We start from the raw sequence: 22001 nt of genomic DNA, 5'->3' as shown, positions 1-22001 counted from the left end.
TTTTTATTTTAAAACAAGAATGTCATGTGTTGCTCTCTGTTAAATTAACAGCATGTATCATAAAGATGTTTGACAATATATACAAAATCTTTAAACGCAGTAAAATAATGCTACATGTGCATTACTACCAGTTGTGCTGTGAACATGTCGGGCTTGGTCCATTGCTGTTGATGAGAAAACATTGTTTCCTAGCATCTGTTGCTAACCTTCAGCTTCACTGCGGAACTGTTTCCCTCTCTGATCAACAGAAGAATTCTTTATATCTATATAGAGAGCTGGAGTGATTTAGGTTTGACTGCATTAAATGACACTCCGGGTGCCCAGGTTTTGATGACGGCGAGCATACATGAACACAGTATAACCTACACCAACATCCTGTTGGAGCCTTGATGGTTGAACCTCTCCGGGAGCTCCTTCTTTTTTAGGGTCTTACTTAAAACGGTTAAAACTGATACGGTAGCTGAAAAGTTTCTTAGTAGACCAGGTCAGCTGTCAGATGAGCAGGTGGGCCCTCAGCTTCGGGGGAAGAGGTCAGGCAGCGGTGTAAGTAGCTGCGGACCTCTCCAAAAGGGTGAGGTTGACCACTTACTCACTCTGTGTGAATGTTCTCAGCAGAAGTTTGGAAACGGGGCCACTGTGCTGAAACCAATAGATATTTTCACCAAAGCCTGCCTCATAGATCTCAATATGACCTCAGAAAGTCGTGTTATTTTTCAAACAAGGCATAATATGTCACCTTAAACTGCTGATGTTTTCCTCAGCAGCTAAAGATAATTCTCAGCATTAGCACATGACTTCAAATGAAAAGTGTTTTGCTTTGTACGTGCCAGTCAGGCTCATATCAAACTGCTAAATGAGGTGATAATGTTTCCTGACTTGTGTCAGGATTCCCACAAATGGATCTGGAAAACATCAGCTCGTGGGGGTCAACATTTTAGTCAACATTTCAGTATTTTTCAGGATAAAATACCTGCATGAGTAAAAGTTAGCATGAAAGACAAATTAGCATGCAGGATAACGAGGATAACATGTCAAAGCACCACTGTCAACTGGCTGGGACGATACAGATATTTTAATCTTGAACAGTTGATTCATTCATACAGTGCTATTATTAAACGCTCCATTATAGGATCATTTTGAATGATAATATGTGTAATAACGTGCCACAATATGACTTTTTTTTTAAACAACATCTGACAGCGCGTTGTTCAGACTTTAGTACTTTTAGCTGTAAAGTAAAGGGTTTAAACAAAAGGTTTATGTACTACCAGAACTGAATTGCAAAGTTGTTCCGTACTTTTATAGTAACAGATCAGTAACAGACTCTGCTCAGTACATGAGCAGTTAAAAGCAGGAAACCAGACTTTGTTCATCAAACATCTTTACAAGTGCTCAAACAGAATAAAAGAAACAACTCTGTCCAAGATTCAGAGAACCAATGAACCAAGTGTCAAAGAAGGGAAGCCTGAACCGGAGTACGACCCTGCGTGTATACGCAGATTGAAAAATGAGAATATTAAGCCATATTAGGGTGATCTTGGATCACATGCAATCCAACAGGGCAGAATTGTGTGGTTCGAATTGATAGCACATCTCAGAGCGAATACAAAAAAAAAAAAAAGAACAATTTGTGAATTAGTTTGCTGCCCCCTACAGCACATTGAGGGAATTACACAAGGAAGGATGGCTGAACGTAAGATACACATGGCATCAAATATAGAATCACTACTCTTAGAGGGTGTTCATACAGCTTTTTAATTTTTTTTCCTTTTAAAAATATGACATATGAGACATCAAATAAATGCCAATAAATAAATTAAATTAAGAGAATTTTTTTTTCCTAATCAAGCGGAGAAAATATTATTACTAATTTTTGAGGAAAAATATGATACAAGCACCTCGAATTTGTGTTTCTAAAACAATTACGTGCACAAGTCCAAATATGCAGATAAATAAAAGAGCCGGCAGAGCTTAAGGACCTGTTGCTTCTTGCTTAATGTCAGGAAACAACAAGAGAGCTATCAGTGGAAACAATAGAAAGGACTATCAAATTCCTCAAGGTCATTCAACTCTGTGTGAGAGTTCTTTCCTGTCAGCTGTGTCTAAAATCTGGAGCAAGTACAAGCAAAACGGAAAGATTTTAAAAAGGAAACATGCAGGTCGACCAAGGAAGTCGTCACAGCATCAGGACGGAAAATAGAGAGAAAATAGGATGCATCATAAAAGAAATGAACAACAAACCAGCTGAAGGAAATGGGATTTCCATCCAGAAAAGCCAAACGTAAACCACCACTAACACATAAAGAGAAGAAAGTGAGGTCACAGTGGGCTGAAGAGAAGCTGCCAGGCACTGTGGAGGGTTGGATGAAGGTGAGATGAATCACCATTCTGCATCCAACGAGGAGATGATGCTGGAACTTTAGTTTGGTGCAGATCCAATGAAACTTAGAAAGATGATAGGATGTTGATGTCTGGTAAAGGACCAGTGAAGATGGTAGTTATTACCTCAACAGTAAATAAGGAGGTGGACAATGACGTTTTGGACACTTTTCTCATTCCATCAGTTGACAGGAGGTTTGCTGATGCCGAGGTCATTTCCGAATATGATAACGATCCTTTTTTTTTTGCCAGGGCGGTGTGTAAACAGACTTCGTCTCTCATCTTCCTTTAGTTCGATTCATCCAGTTGCAGAAAGCAGTGCGACGAGGGCCTGCATTATGCTGCTCGACAACAGCAGCCTGTCAAAAAGAAAGAGGTTAGTTATGTCATACCGTGAAGCTCAGGTGGTCTTCAAATAACCTTTAGACCCAAGTTAAGTCTTCTGTGTGGTTTCAGTTTCCTCCACATCAAACAAGCCCATTTATATGTATACATATATATATATATATATATATATATATATATATTTGGCCTGCAAATTAAGTTAATTTATTTACTCATCTTGGAAATTGTACACTATGCTGGAGGTGCATTGCTCAGACTAACATCTGAAATGAGCACTTATGCTGCTAAGTGTAACTAAGTCTTAATATGACTATTTTTCTACGTGTTTTGTAGTTAAGTTCCGTCTTACCCCACATGCCGTCTTGTCCTTAAACACACGTTAACACACTTGAATAAAAATCAAAGTCACACTTAAAGTTGCAGTGAAGTCAAATTTATTATCTACAAAGTTTCGAACACAACAGAAATCATCAGGAACTTGTGTTAGTCTGGGAAACACTCGCATACTGTCAGTAACATAACTCTGAGAGATCAGGTTTTTATTTTTTATATTGATTTTTTTTGCTGATCCTCATTTTGAGCTGAAAAAAAAGGAGAAAAAAAGAAGATATTTTTGAGTGTTCTTCATGAAAAAGGTTTCTCAGCCTCCTGTGACTTCTTCAGGCCAGCAGAGGGCATGCAGTGCACATTTTATGGCACCATCGAATTCAAAACGTTCAACACACCTTCATCAGACAATAAAGGGAAACCTCAAGGTGCCGGTTATCTGTTAATGCGTCAAATAAAGGGACACACGCGTTAAACCGTGGTCCCTCTCTTTCGTTTAACATGCATATGACAATATTTGTGTCTATATTTTCCAGGACTTTCAAAGCTACAACAGACACATTAGTTGATATAAACGGCTTCAGCAAGAATCCAGGTAGATATCATCCTCACTCATTCTTTAGCTGGTGCGGGATAAATAAATAGCCTTTTAAAAATAAACTCAGACTAATAAAATAACATGATCAGGGCACGTGACGAGCTAAAACCTCTTTTTTTTTTCTTTTTTAAATCGAGTTGTGTGTAACTAAAAAGCCAAAGTGATGTTATGTCTGCGAGTGAAGACGAAAAAAAATAATAAAAAAATCGAAAACATTTTAGCATCTTTAATCATTCGCAGGTTTGTTTTTTTTTAAGTCAATTTTACATAAGATAACTACGTTGGATATGACGATGGTTAATGAGAGTCAGCTTTAGAACAGAATATTGAACTGTAGGCAGATGATGAGAATAAGTCATGCAAACTCCACTCCTAATGCCCGTTCAGATTAAAAAGATGATAGTTGGAGTGAGTGCAGCTGCATGTTCTAATAAAACAAAAGTCTGAAGGTTGCATTCAGGCTGATCTGTGGTGTTTTGCTTGCTTCGCTCTGGGGAATGTTTAACACAAAGGGAGGAGTGCTCATGGTGATTATCTGCTGTACTGCAGAAGTCGAAACCTGCTGACTTCAGCTTTTGCTGTACTCTCTCACCTCATTCTCAAACTAGAGACTCAGAAGTGGTCAGGGCTTTCTGTTAGTTTCCGTATAATCAGATCACAACTCGATTATTGCGATAACAGTTTTCTCTTGCCTGCTGCTTTTTTGTTACTTTGGGACCAACAAACATTAAATAGTGTCCATTAAAGCCAAAGCCAATGGCCGGGTTTTCAAATCATACTTTTAAGTATGACCTATTTCGCAGTGGCACGTTTTAAAACGGAGGGGACAAATAACAGAAAGAAAAAAAAAAAAGGAGATTCCGTCATTTATTACCTCAAGATAATGACGTAGTATGTTTTCATCTGGAGTAATCTAGCTTAAAAATGATTAGCCAATCAAACTCTGCACAGTGCAGAAAGCCTGTTGTTGACCCTTCTTGAAATGTGACCTTATACAAACTGTGTCTCAAAAACTTTGTAAAAACTGTATCTGAAATGCTTTCAAAAAGGAATCCCAGGCCAAATAAACAGAACAAAGACAACGATATTAGACAATACTTCTGGTATAAGGTTACTTTGTGAGTTTTGATTATGTCAAAGCTTTTAGGATTGGTGCAGGCGCTCAGCGTTACGACAGGAAATTAATTCATTGTGCAAAAACATCAACAACTAACATGTTTGTGAACCAATAAAGGCATCGAACGAGAAAAGCAAAAGAACTAGTGTCACACAGAAAGGCAGCTGAACATCTTTGTCAGAGAGCTCCACAAAAAACACTGAACAAAGATGTTCATCGCAGCCAGATTTCTAAAAACAGAACAAGACTGACACCTGTTAACGAGCATTCCGTTTTGGCAGTTTTTGACTTGATTTACGAGCCACAGGAGGTTGTCGCTGAAGGTTGGAAAGGGTTGAGCTCACAGCACAAGCTGGAAAGCATCTTGGCTTTAATTAGAGGACACTGCAGGTTAACCAGCACCAGTTTCCCTTGTAGGCCTTGTGTTTCTGCGTGGCTGGCTCCACACCAAATCGGATCATTTAAACTATCACCACAGAGAAGCTTTGTGCACTTTGAGGAGACGGGACAGGACAGGGTTACTGGAGTGTCTCAGAAGTTTCTTTTGAAACATTTATCATCAAAATGTCTGTTTTCTATTTTTGAGGCTATGTAATAAGTAACTTTAAAGTGAACTTTGTAACAAAATGGAGCTCTTCTTCCTGTCCTCCCCCTCCATCAGAGTCCACCATCATGCACAGTTTGTCCCGACAATTCAAACATTCAAAAATTCACAGACCACAAATTATCGGAGACGCCACAGGGTACAAAACACAAAGGAAACCAACTGTAATCCTCAAATTGAGAGCTAACGTAGCTTATAGTCAGTCTAAGGTGAAACGAAGAAGAACCGACAAAACAAAATGAAAGCTGTTGCTTTGCAGACAAAAAGCGGCTCGTCCTCGTCAGCCTCCGACACAGGGAACCCGCTGCGCTCCTGCAGGCCCGATTCCTTCCATGGGACCTACCAACATCACCAACAAGCTTCACACTCTGAAGCTCTCTCCTTTGCCGTCGATGTGGCGCAGACGCAGGTAAACGTCAGTGCCGATGCCCTGCATGGACTGTACGGACAGAGAACCCCCCAGGTACTCAGCGTAGGCCCTGGATGTGGGCAAACCGAAACCAAACCTGCAGAACACAAACAAAGCTGTCAGCTGGCTGCTCACTACAAGTGAAGCGTAAAATGAAACCAGGAGGAAGTGTAACATGATGAGTCATAAGAGGTGGAGAAGTGATGATACTCAGCTGTACTTATCTATGAAACCAGATGAAACCAATAGGTTGGTCAGACAAGTTATTCTCTTTGGACCTGAGAGCTTCAGGGAGAAATTGTCTAGTTATATAGTTACTCTAGATGGTATTTCCTTGGCTTCTAGTTCTACAGTGAGGAACCTTGGAGTTATTTTTGACCAGAATTTATCATTTGACGCACATATAAAACTGGTTTCTAGGACTGCCTTCTTTCACCTTCGTAATATTGCTAAAATCAGGAACATCCTATCTCAGGGTGATGCAGAGAAACTAGTTCATGCATTTGTTACTTCAAGATTGGACTATTGTAATTCCTTATTATTGGGCTGTCCCACATATTCTCTGAAAAGCCTCCAGCTGATCCAAAATGCTGCAGCCAGAGTTCTGATGAGAACTAACAGGAGAGATCATGTTTCTCAAGTTTTAGCTTCTCTTCATTGGCTCCTTGTTAAATTCAGAATAGAATTTAAGATTCTTCTTCTCACATATAAAGTTCTTAATGACCGAGCTCCATCATATCTTAAAGATCTCATTGTAAGATATTTTCCTAACAGAGCACTTCGTTCCCAAACTGCAGGTTTACTCGATGTTCCCAGAGTTTCTAAAAGTAGAATGGGAGGTAGAGCCTTCAGTTGTCAGACCCCTCTCTTGTGGAATAAGCTGCCAGTAAATGTCCGGGAAGCAGACACCCTTTCCACTTTTAAGATTAGGCTTAAAACTTTCCCTTTTGATAAAGCTTATAGTTAGGGATGGCTCAGGTAATCCTGAAACATCCCATAGTTAAGCTGCTATAGGCTTAGACTGCTGGGGGGCCTAATCTGTCACACCTTTCCTCACTTTGCTCTCTTTTTCCCCCTGTTTAATTTCTCAAATGATATTATGTACATGTGACATTATTGTGGTTATTAACTTGTGTTTCCCTGTACCAACAGGTATTCTTTGAATGGTGTTATGGTGTTCCCCCCCCCTCTTTTCTGTCTTCTCAAGACAGATGGCGGATGGCCACCCTTCCTGAGTCTGGTTCTGCCAGAGGTTTCTTCTTGTTAAAAGGGAGTCGTTCCTTTCCACAGTCGCCACAGGCACGCTCAGGACGGAAGATTGGACTGAAGACACGTTTCGGTGCAATCTGTTGGTTTCCTTAGCTAGGATATAAATTTTTTGAATTGGCTCTATATGAATTAATTGGATTATGATTACAATGAATTGAATTCCAATTGGCTTGAATAGCACTATATTCTTTAAGTGCCTTGAGATGACAATGGTTGTAATCTGGCGCTATATAAATAAAATTGAATTGAATTGAATTGAATTGAAGTGGTCTTACCCATGCATAGGGCTGGACTGATTTCCACTGTTGGTAATGTTGTCGAAGAAGTTGCTCATACGGGGGTCCTGTGCACTCTCCTCTGCGGTGCTGAAGTGGTAGTCCATCACCTTCTCGATTATTTTGTGAGGGATGCCTCCTCCACGGTCAGAGATCCTAAATTGGAGTGAGAAAAAAAAAGCCACCACACTGAACAACTTCAAGGCTTTGTTTATGTTCCGGCTTGCTGCAAACATCAGGTCATGTGATCGGACTAAGAAAGATTAAGATGTTAAACTTCCGCCAGGCTTCAGTACAGGAGCCCTCTGGTCTTTATCTGGTCTCAGGAGAATCTGACTCAGTAAAGAATCATCACTTCAGCATCGTTTATCCTGCTTTCACCACTTATTCTGATCCAAGATCAGCAGATGAAATCAGACCGATGAGTCCAGCTCAGCTCAGAGAAGCAGTTTTATTTCTGTACTGCTGAACACTCGGAGAATGATCCCTGGATTTGAGCCCTAAAACTGGAAAAGCTGCAACAGGAAGACCACCTGGGCACTCACCTGATGACAAAGTCGATGTCGTTATTGGCGATGGTCACAACCACATCAGGCACATTGTATGGGGTGTCCAGGTGGCTCTCCATAGTGGCCCTGAAGAGACACAAGGAGGGATGTTATGAGGAGTAAAATGACAGCCTTAACATTAACAAGATTTTCTGTAATAGGACACCAAGAAAGTGTAAATTACACTCATTCAGATACTGGCAATTTTTGACAGATCCAGTATTTTTAAAATACAACCAAAACTTTTCTCCAGCTGCAATCACAAACCTTCACTCAACTAAAATATAAAAACAGATTTTAAAGATTAACTAAAACCAGTTCCTCAACAGTCAAAGGTCATTAATGTGAGGGAGATGATGCAGGTTTCTGGACAGAAAGAGAGTTCAAAGGCGGTCGTTTCAGATAATAGCAGCTTTGATACAGCTTTACAAATAATTCACTTTAGAATAAGAGTTAAGAACAAGAGACAGACAACATGGATCCAGAATGATAAACAATCAGATAAAGGCATATTTGTGTTATTACAGGGAGAACCTGCCAGTAAAAAAGGTTCTGTGCTCGTCTCTGCACTGCCACCTCCAAACATCAAAGCCGATTCAAAAGAGCTGAAAGCAGATGAGCGAACACCTCCATGTATGTGCAGCAGGTGGTGAGGTTACCTCATGGCGTTCTTCAGGAGCTCCGGCAGGATGTAATCCAGAGGCAGCGGGATGAAGGGGAAGCGAGCTGCCACGTGTCCGTTGATCCTCACCCTGGGCGAGTTTCCGTACTGATGTTCACAAAGACGTCTGTTGGGAAACAGGAACATCTCTCACAAAAAGTTTTTCCATGTTAAACTGAAATGCAACTTCCTGTTGGTAAACAACTTGTGAAGTCAACCAGGGGTTTTGATTTTGCTCTTTATTTCCTGTGGAAGGAATCACCTCTCTGAGACCCGTGGAACTAAATTACAAATGGAGAGAAAACTCTCATTTTTTATTTAATTATGTAGCAACAGAAATGGTTAAGAACACACTGCTGGAATGTGTTCATGTAGAATCCTGCCATTGATATTTCCGCCACAATTTGTAACAACATCCCTAATATGTTTCCAAAGTTGAAGAAATGTTCGACATCTTTTTTGCCCCAAATAAATTTTAGGTTTACCAAAGAATATGATAAATAAATCTCTTTGTGTCAGTGTGTTGGAGGCCCCATAAATAATAAATAAATTGAAATCAATAACCACAATGACTTAAGATGAAAAAATTCAAATAGAGGTAGGGATGTACCACAATATTAAGCACTAATTTTGTACAATAACTGCACTGACATACAGTTCTGTGCACAGAGTCTTAAGCCATCCCTTATTTCCTCACATATAACCAGGAAAATGGAAACTAAACGCAGAGATTTAGCATAGAGATCAAAAACAGAGGTTGTATAATTCTAAATTTAAAAGACTCAGTTAATCAGTTAACTCCCTTACAGGTAGAAAAAAAGTCATTAACTCCTGATAAGATTACAGAGAGCAAACAAGGACGATAACTCATATCTCATTCACACATTTATCAGCTGAACTCTGACACGTCTGTGTCAACAGAGAGCTCGCAGAGGCAGGAAGTCATCAAGCGTGACAAATAAGCAGAGCTGAGGCAAACACCCACCTGGCAAAGTCCACCCACTTCTCTATGATCTTTTTAGGAGAGAGACGTCTGCATATGATCCCAACAAAATCAGGCTGAAACAAGAAGAACACCTCGTTTTTTCACTCAAATCACAGACATTGTAAAGGAAAAAAGACGTGAATCCCATAAGAACCGTCAGACATACGTTGTCTTCGTGGAGGGCGAGGTGGTGCGTGGCCAACATTCGGATTCCCAGACGAGAGCACAGTGTTGTATCCAAGAAATTACGGAGGATTGTTTCATCCTGTAAGAGTGAGAAAAACAAATGCTTCAAACTCACTTCAGAGCTCCAGCAGCTGATAAAAGCCACCCATTTCCTATAAAACATAAATCTGAAGCATCTTTCAGTTTATTATATTTCCAACAGTTGAAGCAGCTCTAATTTGCCTGGAGGTTGAAATAAAAGGACAGAAATAGCTAACCCCACACAGGCACATAGAACCACGAGTACGTGAGCAGCTCTCACAGTACCTGGATGTGTCTGCGACACTCCCTGAAGCCCTGGGCCAGCATGGTGACCACATCTTTGTGGTCATCCAGCAGCTGCTGCACCAGTTTACAGAAACGAGCCTCCAGGTCCTGATCCTTGATCTGTCCATGGAGGGAAAAACATTTATACATACTACTCCTGCAGGGCTTTCAGGCGTTTCTTTCAAATCAGATTCAATGATCTTTTCCCTCATCGCCTCTGAAATTATTTTTATACAAATGCCCCTTTTGTGTACTCAGACACTTTCAGATATTTCTGTATTCGTACATTTACTTAGATTTATTTTTACATGTCCTTAATAGTTATTTCCGTCTGTTATTTCTGAGCTTTTATGTTAAAGGTTGGGCGGGTCTTTGTCCACTTTTGCTGTGTGCAGGTTTAAATCATGATACACAAATAGTAATACATCACTTATAAAGAAAGAAATGTGAAAAAGTGCCTCAATACATGTATAGATAAATAAATGCATGTAAAAATACTTAAACAATCTGACAAATCACCAAAAACTTGTATTTTTATGGCTGTTTAATGATCTATTCATATCTTCCTCACAATTAAGCAGCGCTGTTGATGCCTTTTAGACATTAATGGGTTCACACTAGGGCTGCCACGATTAGTCGACCAGTCACAATTATGTTGGCTATTAAAATCACTGACGACTAATTTAAAAGTTTTTGGTCCTTTTTTTTTTTTTAAACTTTGTTTTTTTTTCTCAAAACTGCTGCGGCACCTTCCACTGCTGCATCTGCCTTTCTGTCCTTGACACACATGCGCAGTAGTGGTAACCGTGGTCAGCCGTCATGTCACAGGAAGTTAAACCAGACGGGCTCTGGTATCATGGCTACCCGGCAACATAGCTCAAAAGTGTGGGAGCATTTTAAGAAAACTAAAGACAAATGTGTGCAATGCAATATCTGCAAGGCAGAACTTGCCTTCCACGAGTACCTGAAAAGGAAGCATGTTGTTGTGGCTGATTGTGAAGAGGGACCGTCATCTTGGTAAGCTAACTGGCTAGTTAGCTGCTAAAACTAGCATAAACAGAGAGTTAACTTGCTACTTACGCATATTGACAGCTGTAAACGTTAACATTAGCGATGACGATTTGATTAATTAGCCTTAGCACATATTTCATGTGTTTTCTGTAACGTTATAACAGTGATGTGTTTGAATAGGAATGCTAATGTTTTCCAATGTTATGTTTCAGTGCTAAAAAAGCATGTTCATCTTCAATGGACGGCTTTGTTACAAAGCTAGCTACATGCACACCTCAGCAAGCAAATGTCCAGACTGAGTCCATACTGAACATGTTGGTGTTTGAGTCAGTGAGACAAAACTTTTTGTGAATAATTCCTTAGTTTCAGGTGACCTTAAGTATTTATTTTTGTGCGTTTGCTACAGTTAAATAATTGTTTGTTGCAACAAGCTGCATATTTCATGAAAGGGTTAATGAACTATGATATTAATTGTCTTTTTTTTTTTAGTTAGTATATACCTTAAACACTCTAAGCTGAAAGATAATGATGTTATATAAGAGCAGCTGCATCCTGGTGCAATAAACTATGTTTTACATTCAATTTACGTATGATCCGATTAGTCAACTAAACGAAAAAAATAACCTGTGATTAGTCGACTATTAAAATAATCGTTTGTGGCAGCCCTAGTTCACACATTGGTCAGTTTTCTGTTAATGATTAATGAACCCAAAAGTGCTACTACAGGGACAATTTTCTCTGTGTAAAACAGAGCTGGTGGACAGAAACAGCTGAAAATAACCCCGTTCCACATGTTTATGCTTACTGAACAGTATTGCTCAGCAGTAACGAGCAGTAAGATCTTTTTCTCGACACAGACTCCACCATCACTGCTGTTTGTCAGAGGAGACGCAGCATTAAACGAGACCAAGTCCTTCTCAACTTACAGTTTTCTCATAACAGCATGTAGTCTGGCCAGAACATCTGCGTGTGTCTAACAAACACACAGCGTTTTGTTAAACAAAATGGTGGTGGATGGGATCAGTTGAAAATCCTGGTATGTAATTGGTCAGAAAGCAGAAGCTTCAACACTTTTTCTTGTTCATTTTGCTCACGTGCTGAGAAAAACAACTCTGTGCTGCATCTGATTATCGGTGGGAAAACCTCTGAGTGGGAAAGTTTAAACAGAGCATTTAATTGTAGATTTGATCCTTGGAACGGCTGTAGAGGAGCCAAACTAACCAGCAGCCGCTCAAACTTGTGCTGTGTTGAAAGATACAAGTGTATGTTACCAAGTCTGAAACTAAACAAATTACTGTCTCATGTTACAGAAACTCAGCAGAGGGTCACTCACACAGGACACCGACACGTTTAGGTGCCACATGATTATGGTAAATAAATGCAAGTCTGTGAGGGGCTTTCAATGCACAAGAAACAATGTCTCGTCTCTGAGAACTTAATTAAACAAAGAATTGTGCAAGTGTCTCACCAGCATAACTAATACTCGCACCTAAAGCTCACAGAGTTTAGTTTCAATGATCCCAACTCAGGACTGACTCGGTGCTGAGCAGATCTACCAATCCTGGACGTGCTACTTGCTGGCCAATCAACAGTTTTGACAGTGAAAGTTGGCTTCCCGTTTTGCTCAGTAATAAAAACCCTTTCTGAGAAATGGTGAACTTGAACTTCTGACTCTGTCACAGTGTGTATGTGAGGCATTTCCTGTTTATATGTGTGTGACACTCACCTGGGGAAAGTCGATGAGCATGTGGTAGGCTCTGATATACAATTCATGCTGTGGGAAAGAGGAGGAGAAGTGCAGGCTATAGTTAGACTGATTCTCTATAAATGTTCATTCAGACAGACAGCATCCCATTACTAGCAGCACCGGACCCTGACTGGGCCCCAGGGTAGAACCAACGAATCCTCACATGACTCACATTACTGAGCACTACAGGACTCTTCACTGGGACGAGTTTCTTCTGAAAAACGTCTCCTCGTTAAAAAAGCCTTTTTTTCTTTTTTCTTTAATACATTCAGATTTAAATGAGTGGACTACATGACAACATTTTTAATCCAATTCGGCTCCAGTCTTTATATCTGACTGAAAAAACTGACAGTCCACGTACATACAAGCTGACCTCCGTTACAACTGCTGGGATACAAAAGAGCCTTCGTTTGATGCAATCAGCACAGAAAGCTCTGAGATGCCAGAGGGGAAGGAATCTAGGTGAGAGTTCATCAGGAAAGAGACAAACGGCTAACAGAGGAAAACTGGCTGAGAGATATGCTATTATATTACAGACTCCTTTCTTAAGGGAGACATTTATGCTGATATCACCGTGCAGCTTATGTCAACATTACCCCTTTACAAAGGGGTTTACAGAAATTCTGATGGCCTGAAATTGCATTTGAAAAATAGAACAGCAATAAGCCTCCAGGAACACTGTGCCCCCGTGACTTTACTTTGGACCAGTATATCTTCATTCTGTGGCCTAAAAAACAGAACAACGTCTATGAAAACTGATGAGGTCGGCAGACAGACAGACAGACAGACAGAAAACCAACCGTGAACGTCACGTGAATTGATTAAAAATACAAAATGTGGTGAATACGACCAACTCGGTTCATAAGTAGGTGCAGCTTCAAGACAAATCTGTCAATATAAGTTTATTCTTAAATAAAGCATTTGGAGAATATAATGACCACTAAAGGAAAGGTCATTAAATGGCTGATTTCCTGCTCCTTTGTTTAAGGGTCACATTATGCAGGAATTCTCGCCGGTGCTCTGCAGACAGCAGCCAATACGTCAGTAGCGACATTGCTGATGTGTATTTTCAATAACCTGGCAGCACAAGCCATCAGCTACAGCATTTCCAACATACCCGCATGCCGCTAATATCAGCTTACTCTAAGCTGGCCGACACTATCATGCAGCATAACACAACAGCTACAGATCAGTGACCGTATTCACAAAGGATCTTGGGGCTAAAAGTAGCTCCTAACTGGCGAATTTAAGAGAAACTCCTAAAAATAATAAATAATGGGCGTGTCAGTCTCAAATTTAGGACTCCTAATTTTTTTTCACCAAGGGCAATTCACAAAAGATTTTAGGCCTAAAAGTAGCACCTAACTCTAGGAGAGCTTAAAAGTCCTCGAGAAGACTCCTACCTCAGTAAGAGCTATTCACAAGAATCAGAAAATGGCTGCAGCGAGACAGAATAACTTCCCTGACTAACAGAAATAACCCGATCAGTCCGGAGACAAAATGTTTGGCAACACTGATATTTAGCAACAGGAAAAATGCAACTTTGCAATGCCGGCGATTTAGGAATATTGCAACCATCAGTCAGCCGTGCCATAAACCAAACCATCACCGCGCTCTCTAGAACACATATCATAAAACAGTTTATCCGGTTTCCTTTGGACAATCAGCAACTACATAGTATCAAAGCTAACTTTATGGCAATTGCAGGCCCGCCCGGTGTGGTCGGTGACATTGGCAGGACGCATATCAAAATAACTGCACGATCAATAGATGAGGACGTGTTTGTCAATCGAAAGAAAGCTCAGTCCATCAACACGCAGGTTGTTTGATGCAAATTTTAACATTCTTCATGTTGTTGCAAAGTGGCTTGGATCTACCCACCATTCACGTATTTTAATGGGGAGCGGTCTGAGGCATCTTTTTGAGAGGCACCATGTACCAGTTGGATGTCACTTGCTGGGTGACAGTGGCTATCCCTGCAAGGCGCTCTTGACACGCACTCAATCCTCAACTGGGAGCGCAGTTAAAGTATAACATGCAACTGATTACGCTTAGCCCTATGCGTAAAACATCGTATTGGCTCATTATCGCCTTTTATTTTATTTGAATCCATATCTAGCAGTAAGATAAAAAGCTTTGCGAATACGGTCACAGATCTTTAAACCAAATCTGTGGTTAAAAAAAAAAATCTGTTTACACAGTTCCTTTTTAAGTTTGATCATAGTTATGCTTACAAATGGGACAGTGACCTTTTTATGTAACAGCATCCAATCCAGCATGTTAAATTGAAGAAGCACTTTCCTCTCTATTCTGGATTGGGTTTGAAGGTGCACTGTGTTTCTGCCAAAAATCTGTCTATTTCTTAAGGTATATTTTCAAAATGGGAATGATTCTATCTCTATATTTAGTCAGGCATATTTTTTAGGCTTGCGTCGTTTTGCACTTTAAGTCCAAAAGGGAAATTCAATCAAATGTATTAAAGGGGAACTTGGGTATTTTAAACCTAGACCTTATTTCTGGCATGAAATACGTTTATCTACTCACCCAGAACAGTTTGGTGAAAGTCGGCGTCCTTCGGAAGCTATTTAGATAACTCGCAATCTGCGTATATTCAAATAACGGAGTGAATGGGGCAAAGCCGATGTAGTCTCTAAATAAGGCATTATCTGTCTTTATTTCACCAATACTTTAAGACGAATGAATGAACGAATGCGTACTATTGCTCTGTTAGCACATAGCTACTGTTATGTGGCTACTTGCAGCTATAGGAGAGCTAATAGAGGGATTTCTACACACACACCTCTACTGGGGCAGCTTCATCGACACGCATAGCTGCAGCACCGCTCATTCACTCCGGTAAGAACGACCATCTTACTCAAAGTCGTCGTTCACATTGTCAAAATTTGATAAATATCCTGCCATGTTGCACAAAAATAGCAGTAGCAAACTCATTGTGAAGTTAGCCGACTGTCACAGAGCAAGGAGTAAATAAACTGTGCTCCAGGGGTGGGGCGAGTGGATGAAGTCGTCCCAGTAGAGTGCCTGTGTAGGAATCCCTCCGTTAGCTCTCCTATAGCCGCAAGTAGCCACATAACAGCACCTATGAGCTAACAGAGCTATAGTAAGTATTGGTGAAATAAAGACAGATAATGACTTATTTAGAGGCTACATCGTTTTTGCCCTGTTCACTCCGTTATATGGATATACGCCGATCGCAGGTTATCTAAATAGCTTCCGAAGGACGCCGACTTTCGCCAAACTGTTCTCGGTGAGTAGATTTATTTCATGCCAGAATTAAAGTCTAGGTTTAAAAGTACCGGAGTATTATATAGTACTATATACTACTATATAGTATTTGTACTAGTGCAGATAAAACTGCTGTGTCCACATTCACAGAGAGTCCCCATAAATTAGTGTGAAGTCAGGTTGTTCTCATCATGTAAGTAAAACAAGTACAAACACACACACACACAGTTTACATCAGTTTAGAAATGTTCCCTGGAGGAGCAGGGAGAGCTTGCTCTCAAACTCAAGTGGGGACATTAGCTGTAGCAGTGGACTTTCACACTGGGAAAATAATCCACTAACACACTGAGCTTTTGTCTTCAGTGTGAATGGTACGATCCACATTCTTTCCCAGGTCAACTGACTCTGCAGCTGTCAAAGGTATTTTTCAACTCCAGCACCAATCAGCGGTAATTGGAACATGACACTCAGGTGGACATGCACATGTCTGCCTTCTTTTCTTTCCAAAATGCTGCCATCAAAGGCGATTACCACGAGGACAATAAAGACTTTTCCGGTGACTTCTCTTAGATGTCATCTGAGCCAGAGATTTAATCTCTCTGATCAATCAGAGCTCCAACATCATTCAGTCAGCTATGAGTTTGAGGATAGTAGCATAGTACACAATCATCTACTTCCTGCCCTCTTTCTGCTGAATATACCATATGAAAAAAGAAAGGTAAACCCTGTTCTGGTATTAGGGAAGAAATAAAAGATAGAAATGCTCTAATTCTTCTGTAAATGTAATGAATAGAAAAATCACTTAAACCCTACATTTGATCTATTCAAATTATATTAAACTGAAAGTACTACAATGACAACATATCCAGAGTTCAACGCAGTTGTTTTGGATTTTTCTTTTTTTTTTTTTCTTTTTTTAAATATGATGATTTTGAATTTGAACCCAAAATATATTGGGACAGCAGCACATTTACCATTGTGTTATATCTCTTCTTTCAGTCATTCTTGTGTTCACATTTGACAGGTAAAGTTTGATTAAAACAAACTGGTGTGGTTGTTCTTCTCGTGCAGTTTATCTGAACAAATGCAAACTGTCATTTGAAGATAAGAACACGGCACCGACCAGATACAGCCAAATGCACAGGAGTGGATTTCCTGATTTACAGCTTCCCATGTTCTAAACGTAAGACCTGAGTTGGTCATTTCAGCAGCTCAACAGTTTCCTTAGCAGTACATATGAATATACTGAATATGAAAACAATATTTGCCCATGCAGTCTTGAACCGAGTGAAGTCCTCCCCATCTTTACTTGTGAAAGACTCAGCCTCAGATGCTCCTCTCATAACCCCACGTGTCTCAAAAGTTGGCAATTAACCATATTAGTTGTGAAATATTCCACTGGGTGGATTCAACATCTGTCCCCCACTTCCGTCATCCTGGTGATTTCTCAAATGTGCCACTTGGCTTTGAATTAAATTAAAAATGAGCACATATTCAATGGAAAAAAAAAAAAAAGGATTCTCCATTTTAAAAGTTTATGTGTTGTCATTTTAAATTAGGTACAGGATTAAAACAATTGGCAAATTATTACATTCTGTTACAATCGCCATTTTAAATCAATATCGCAACTGTTTAGTGAATGGGGCAGCAAAAAAAAAAAAAATCTCTACTGTCATTCGGAGCCCAGCCAAGTCTTCTGTGCAGCGTCCCAGTTGCTTCTTTCTTATTTTAGAATCTGCTGCTGCTCCCTTCATGTATAGCTCAGCATAGTGTAATTACGGTTTCTGGCTGTGTCCTAAAAATCATGCTCTTACCACTTGCAGAATGGTGGGGTTGCAACCGATGATGAAGGGCAAACTACGGAAGCCCTTGATGCGATGAGCGATTCGTACAGGCAGCTCCTTCTGAAGGTACTTGCCACTGCTCTGAGGTCACACAAACACAGAAAACAGTGAAAATCCAGTGAGTGGAGTTCCAGCAGTCAGCTTATTTAACATGCAGCGATCTCAGAGCGGATGAGGTTTTTACCAAGATGTGGTGTCCATCGGGAGACTTCCCAGAATACAGGAGGGTTGCTAAGGTAAGTCGCACTGAGGCCTAGGGAGGCAATGACACACAGAATCATGTACATATACACACGTGCAGGTCACAAGAAACCAAAAAAAACATTTGCCACACACATCTATAAACAAAGGAAACAACTATGAAACATGTAGTGTGTGTCCATGTTGTAGTTATCACATTTGAATTGATTGTAAGAGCAGATACAATCCAAATACCTTTTTTTTCACCCAACAGTAGTTTTCATGAAAGTCATTTCAATTATTCTAAGTTTTGTTTGTTCAATTACTTAAACATATTTAAACAGAAATAAACTAAACGTTCACATATACGCAAACAAACAAGAAGCTTGCTTAAACAGAATAAGGTTTAAATATAGATTTTCAACTAAAAAAAAACAAGAAATCTGTTCGAAACTTTTGATATGCGTCAGACAGATCCTGGTGAAAAGTTTTAATTCATTAAGGCTTTCAATGGCATTTACTGCTTTAGTGTTTTTGTTGTTTTATTTCTTACTTTGTTAGGTTTTTGTTTCTCCCTCTTGTGCTTTTACAATCGGTCTCTGCTTCTATGTTTTAGTGTTCTCTTCAAATTTGTGTAATGTTCTGTACAGCGCTCAGGTCAGAAACTGTGGTTGTTTCTCATGTGCTTTATAAAATACATTTGATTTAAGTTTCTCAGACCTATTGGCAAACGCAATTTGCTATTGCATACCTTCAACTGGAAAGACTTCATTTCTCAAATGAAAAAAAAACAAAAGGCACTATGAATCATCCCGATTTAAACCAAATTATATGTGACAATATGTCATTTTCTTCCGCAGAGACAATCGTTATTGCTCATGTGTTATGGAGGAGAAACGTGGGACAATCTCAAAAAAGGAATCTCTCACTGTGCAGCAGCTGGATCAAATTACAGGTCTAAGGAACACCATGACACGGACAAAAATCAGGTTATGCAACAAGCTTTGGGCCCAGACCACTTTATGCATACCATGGTGTAAAAAACTTTCCTGCAACTGCTACTGGTAAAAGAAACTGTTCAGTGACTTTTTAAATTACAGCTTAAACCAATACCACTGATAATGGTCAGTTCTGTAGTTTATTGAGGATATTTTATGACCCATCAAAACGGTCATAAACATGCTGTTTGTAGCAGCATAATTTATCTCAATACAGGCAAAAAAACACCACAAAAATAAGAACAAGATTGGAGCAGTCAGACCACATCTGCAGATAATCCTTATCACATTCAGATCTGATCAGCAGGAACACTTACAGCCTTTAATTTCATAAATTTGAGTTGGGGATACCCTGATGCTGTAGGACGCTGTGAAAATATTTGACCAGGGTGAAAGATGGGGAGGCGTGCATTGATGTGAAACTGGCAAACAGAAGTGGAGGATGTACAGGAAGAAAATGTTAGCCAATTCTTCGAGTTCCATGGAAATGCACCACAAAGCTGTTGCAATTTTAATATTTCAGTTTCTGTTCATTTCATGTGTGGTGAGCCCAACCAAGCTGGGAACCACTGCGCTAGATTAATGTGCATTGTGTGATTAATGTGGTCTTGAAGGCAGAAATATTTGTAGCATCTGTTTGACTCAGCTACTAGGCTAAATATTATGGCCAAAGGACATTTGCTAAGCGCAAAACAAAAGACTGCAGCCACCCAGGTTTCTGCCAGGGACAAAAGCAGGAACTGGGAGAAAGGAAAGGTTGTTGAAGAGATAAACTCAGAAGGTCACGGGACAAGAGCTACCAACAGCTAACAATACTGTATATCTTAATACAAGTATTTGTAAGTTTATGTGGATTCGAGCTCAGACTTTTTTAGTTTATGCTTCTAATTTGAAAGGGTCGAGACGTGTAAAAGGGTAAAGGGGTCGCGAGTTTTGTTTTTTTCCCAAGCAAAGCAGGTTTCGCTAACTTTCTATGAACTGGGTCAACTTGAAACTTTAGTCCGTCAGCTATCGTCATTGCGCAATGTTCACACAACTATGGAGCTGCTTCAGTAGCAGCTTTACATTGACAACTTTTTGTCTCTCTTCCTTTTATTTTTCCCTTACTGTCAACCGACGAGAGACCGTCGTTGCTGTGAATTTCTCCAGAAACACTCAACTACCCATACAACATTTTCTCGTATTGCTACAGATGGTCAAATAAGGGCCAACCCAACATAACGGTTAAATGACTTTTGCATTTTAATGGTACACGCAGACAACCTCCTTAGTAGCATAATTTCAACAGGGGAAAAAAAAACTTCTTGTGTTATGTCGGAACTTATGTTACTTCGAAAGGTTAGGAATATTTTCACACTTTTAACTGACAGTATTTAGTTGTTAGTCAAATATTTCTCCACAGTGCAATTAATAAAAAAATTGATTTAAAAATGTTTTTTTTTGTTGTTTTTTTTTTTAGATGTTCTCCCTTTTCGCCGTCCCTGAACGCAGCACCAAATACACTAACGGCTAGCTTTGCTACCAAGCTACAGCTAGCTAGCTTGCTTCCTCGTTGCCACAGATGTAGTACCACCTTCAATGTGGACAACAGCAGAAAATCACTTTCGTACCTTCTCTGCAGAAACATCGATTGCTGACTGGTTGTAAAACGACGTGACAGTCTTCGACCGCTCTCTCGCCAGCTCTGAGTATCCATGCATCGAGGATGTGGAGCGAAATCTGTTGCTCTCCGTGCTCAACAACGGCGGTGATGTTTTGGTAGCGGTGGTCAGCAGGAGCCTGCCGAGCCTCGGCCTGGCCCTGCTGGTGGCACCGGTCAGCATCTCCACCGCTATACTCGCAAGTCCCGGACGCATTCGGAGACGAGCTGTTCCCGTAAAAGCACTAAATTCTACAGCTGCTACGAGGCCATGAGGGTCGCGTCGTGCTGGTGCACAAAGGCACTTATCTGAATATAGTAGCGAGAAGGAATAGAAAGGCCTTTGTGCACATAAGCCAGTAGGGAGAGCTCTGAGCCGACCACATGAACGCAGAGCCAATCAGTCAGTCAGTGAGAGGCGGGACGAAGCAGCATCTACACCCCCTCTCACTCACACTCACACCCACGCGCGCGCACACACACACACACACACACACTGTACTTTACTGTACACCACGGCGCTGCAGGAACACTTGGTGAACAGCCCTCAGGAGTTGGTGGAGAAGCGGACTTCTGGCTCAAGCGGACATTTTAATTTGTTTTTCTTTCAACTCAGTCCATAATGCATTGATAAAAATCTGTTTATCATTTATAGTTGTGTTTGAGAGGATTATGCCACTTACATCTAAAAATAAAAACTTCCAAGGATTCACGAGAGAAAAGATGGATATTTAATGTATTTAATGTCAAAGATGACCTGCTGTTGGGTACAACATTAATGGTTTTCACTTATCAGTTGTGTAGCATCTGATCTAAAACTGGATATTGACCTGAAGGCTTTATATTTAGCTTCCTTCAACCTACATACCAGATTGTTACCAGATTGCCTAAACACTAGCCGCCACTTCTTAGCATTACAAATAAATGTCTTGATAGTAGCGCCCTGATCTTGAATTATTCAGAAGAGCTTCAGAAAAAAAGTATCCATGCTGGATGAGTAGCAAGGTGCTTTCAGAAAAATTAGCTACAATATGTAATAGATTTAGTTTAGTAACAAGTCAAAGATGAACACAAACTTAATGTGTAAACTGTGGTGGACGTTTACAACCGACAGTGTGATGAATCATTTCACCATTCGCTTGTTCTCTCTCCTTAATAACTTTAAACTTTATTTACAACTTCTCTTAGACAGATTCTCTCTCTGAGTAATAGATATAAAAAAAACGTATTTATTCATACATCAAACACACACATGAACCCCCCCCAAAAAAGATTTCAATGTCCTTTCATTTACATATTAGTTCATGTAAAGCTTCAAGTTCTACAA

At 40.1% G+C, this 22001-nt stretch overlaps 1 protein-coding gene across 1 annotated transcript; it reads right to left on the bottom strand.

The window, feature by feature from the left end:
• Positions 1-3141: 3141 nt before the first annotated feature.
• On the bottom strand, positions 3142-21077 carry bckdk (branched chain ketoacid dehydrogenase kinase). The gene is made up of 11 exons (XM_072374630.1): positions 20646-21077; positions 18042-18110; positions 17828-17938; positions 12747-12794; positions 10010-10129; positions 9684-9782; positions 9518-9591; positions 8531-8659; positions 7869-7958; positions 7324-7479; positions 3142-5876 (listed from the first exon to the last, which is right to left on the bottom strand). The coding sequence occupies exons 1-11, from the start codon at positions 20889-20891 to the stop codon at positions 5732-5734; spliced, it is 1287 nt and encodes a 428-aa protein (XP_072230731.1). The 5' UTR covers positions 20892-21077; the 3' UTR covers positions 3142-5731.
• Positions 21078-22001: the final 924 nt, after the last annotated feature.

This window comes from Leuresthes tenuis, unplaced genomic scaffold (genome assembly GCF_036924035.1).
Source record: "Leuresthes tenuis unplaced genomic scaffold, fLeuTen1.0.hap1 SCAF_21, whole genome shotgun sequence".
Taxonomy (NCBI): Eukaryota; Metazoa; Chordata; class Actinopteri; order Atheriniformes; family Atherinopsidae; genus Leuresthes; species Leuresthes tenuis.
Note: the sequence above shows the minus strand (reverse complement) of the source record. Positions and strands in the feature narration are given on the sequence as shown.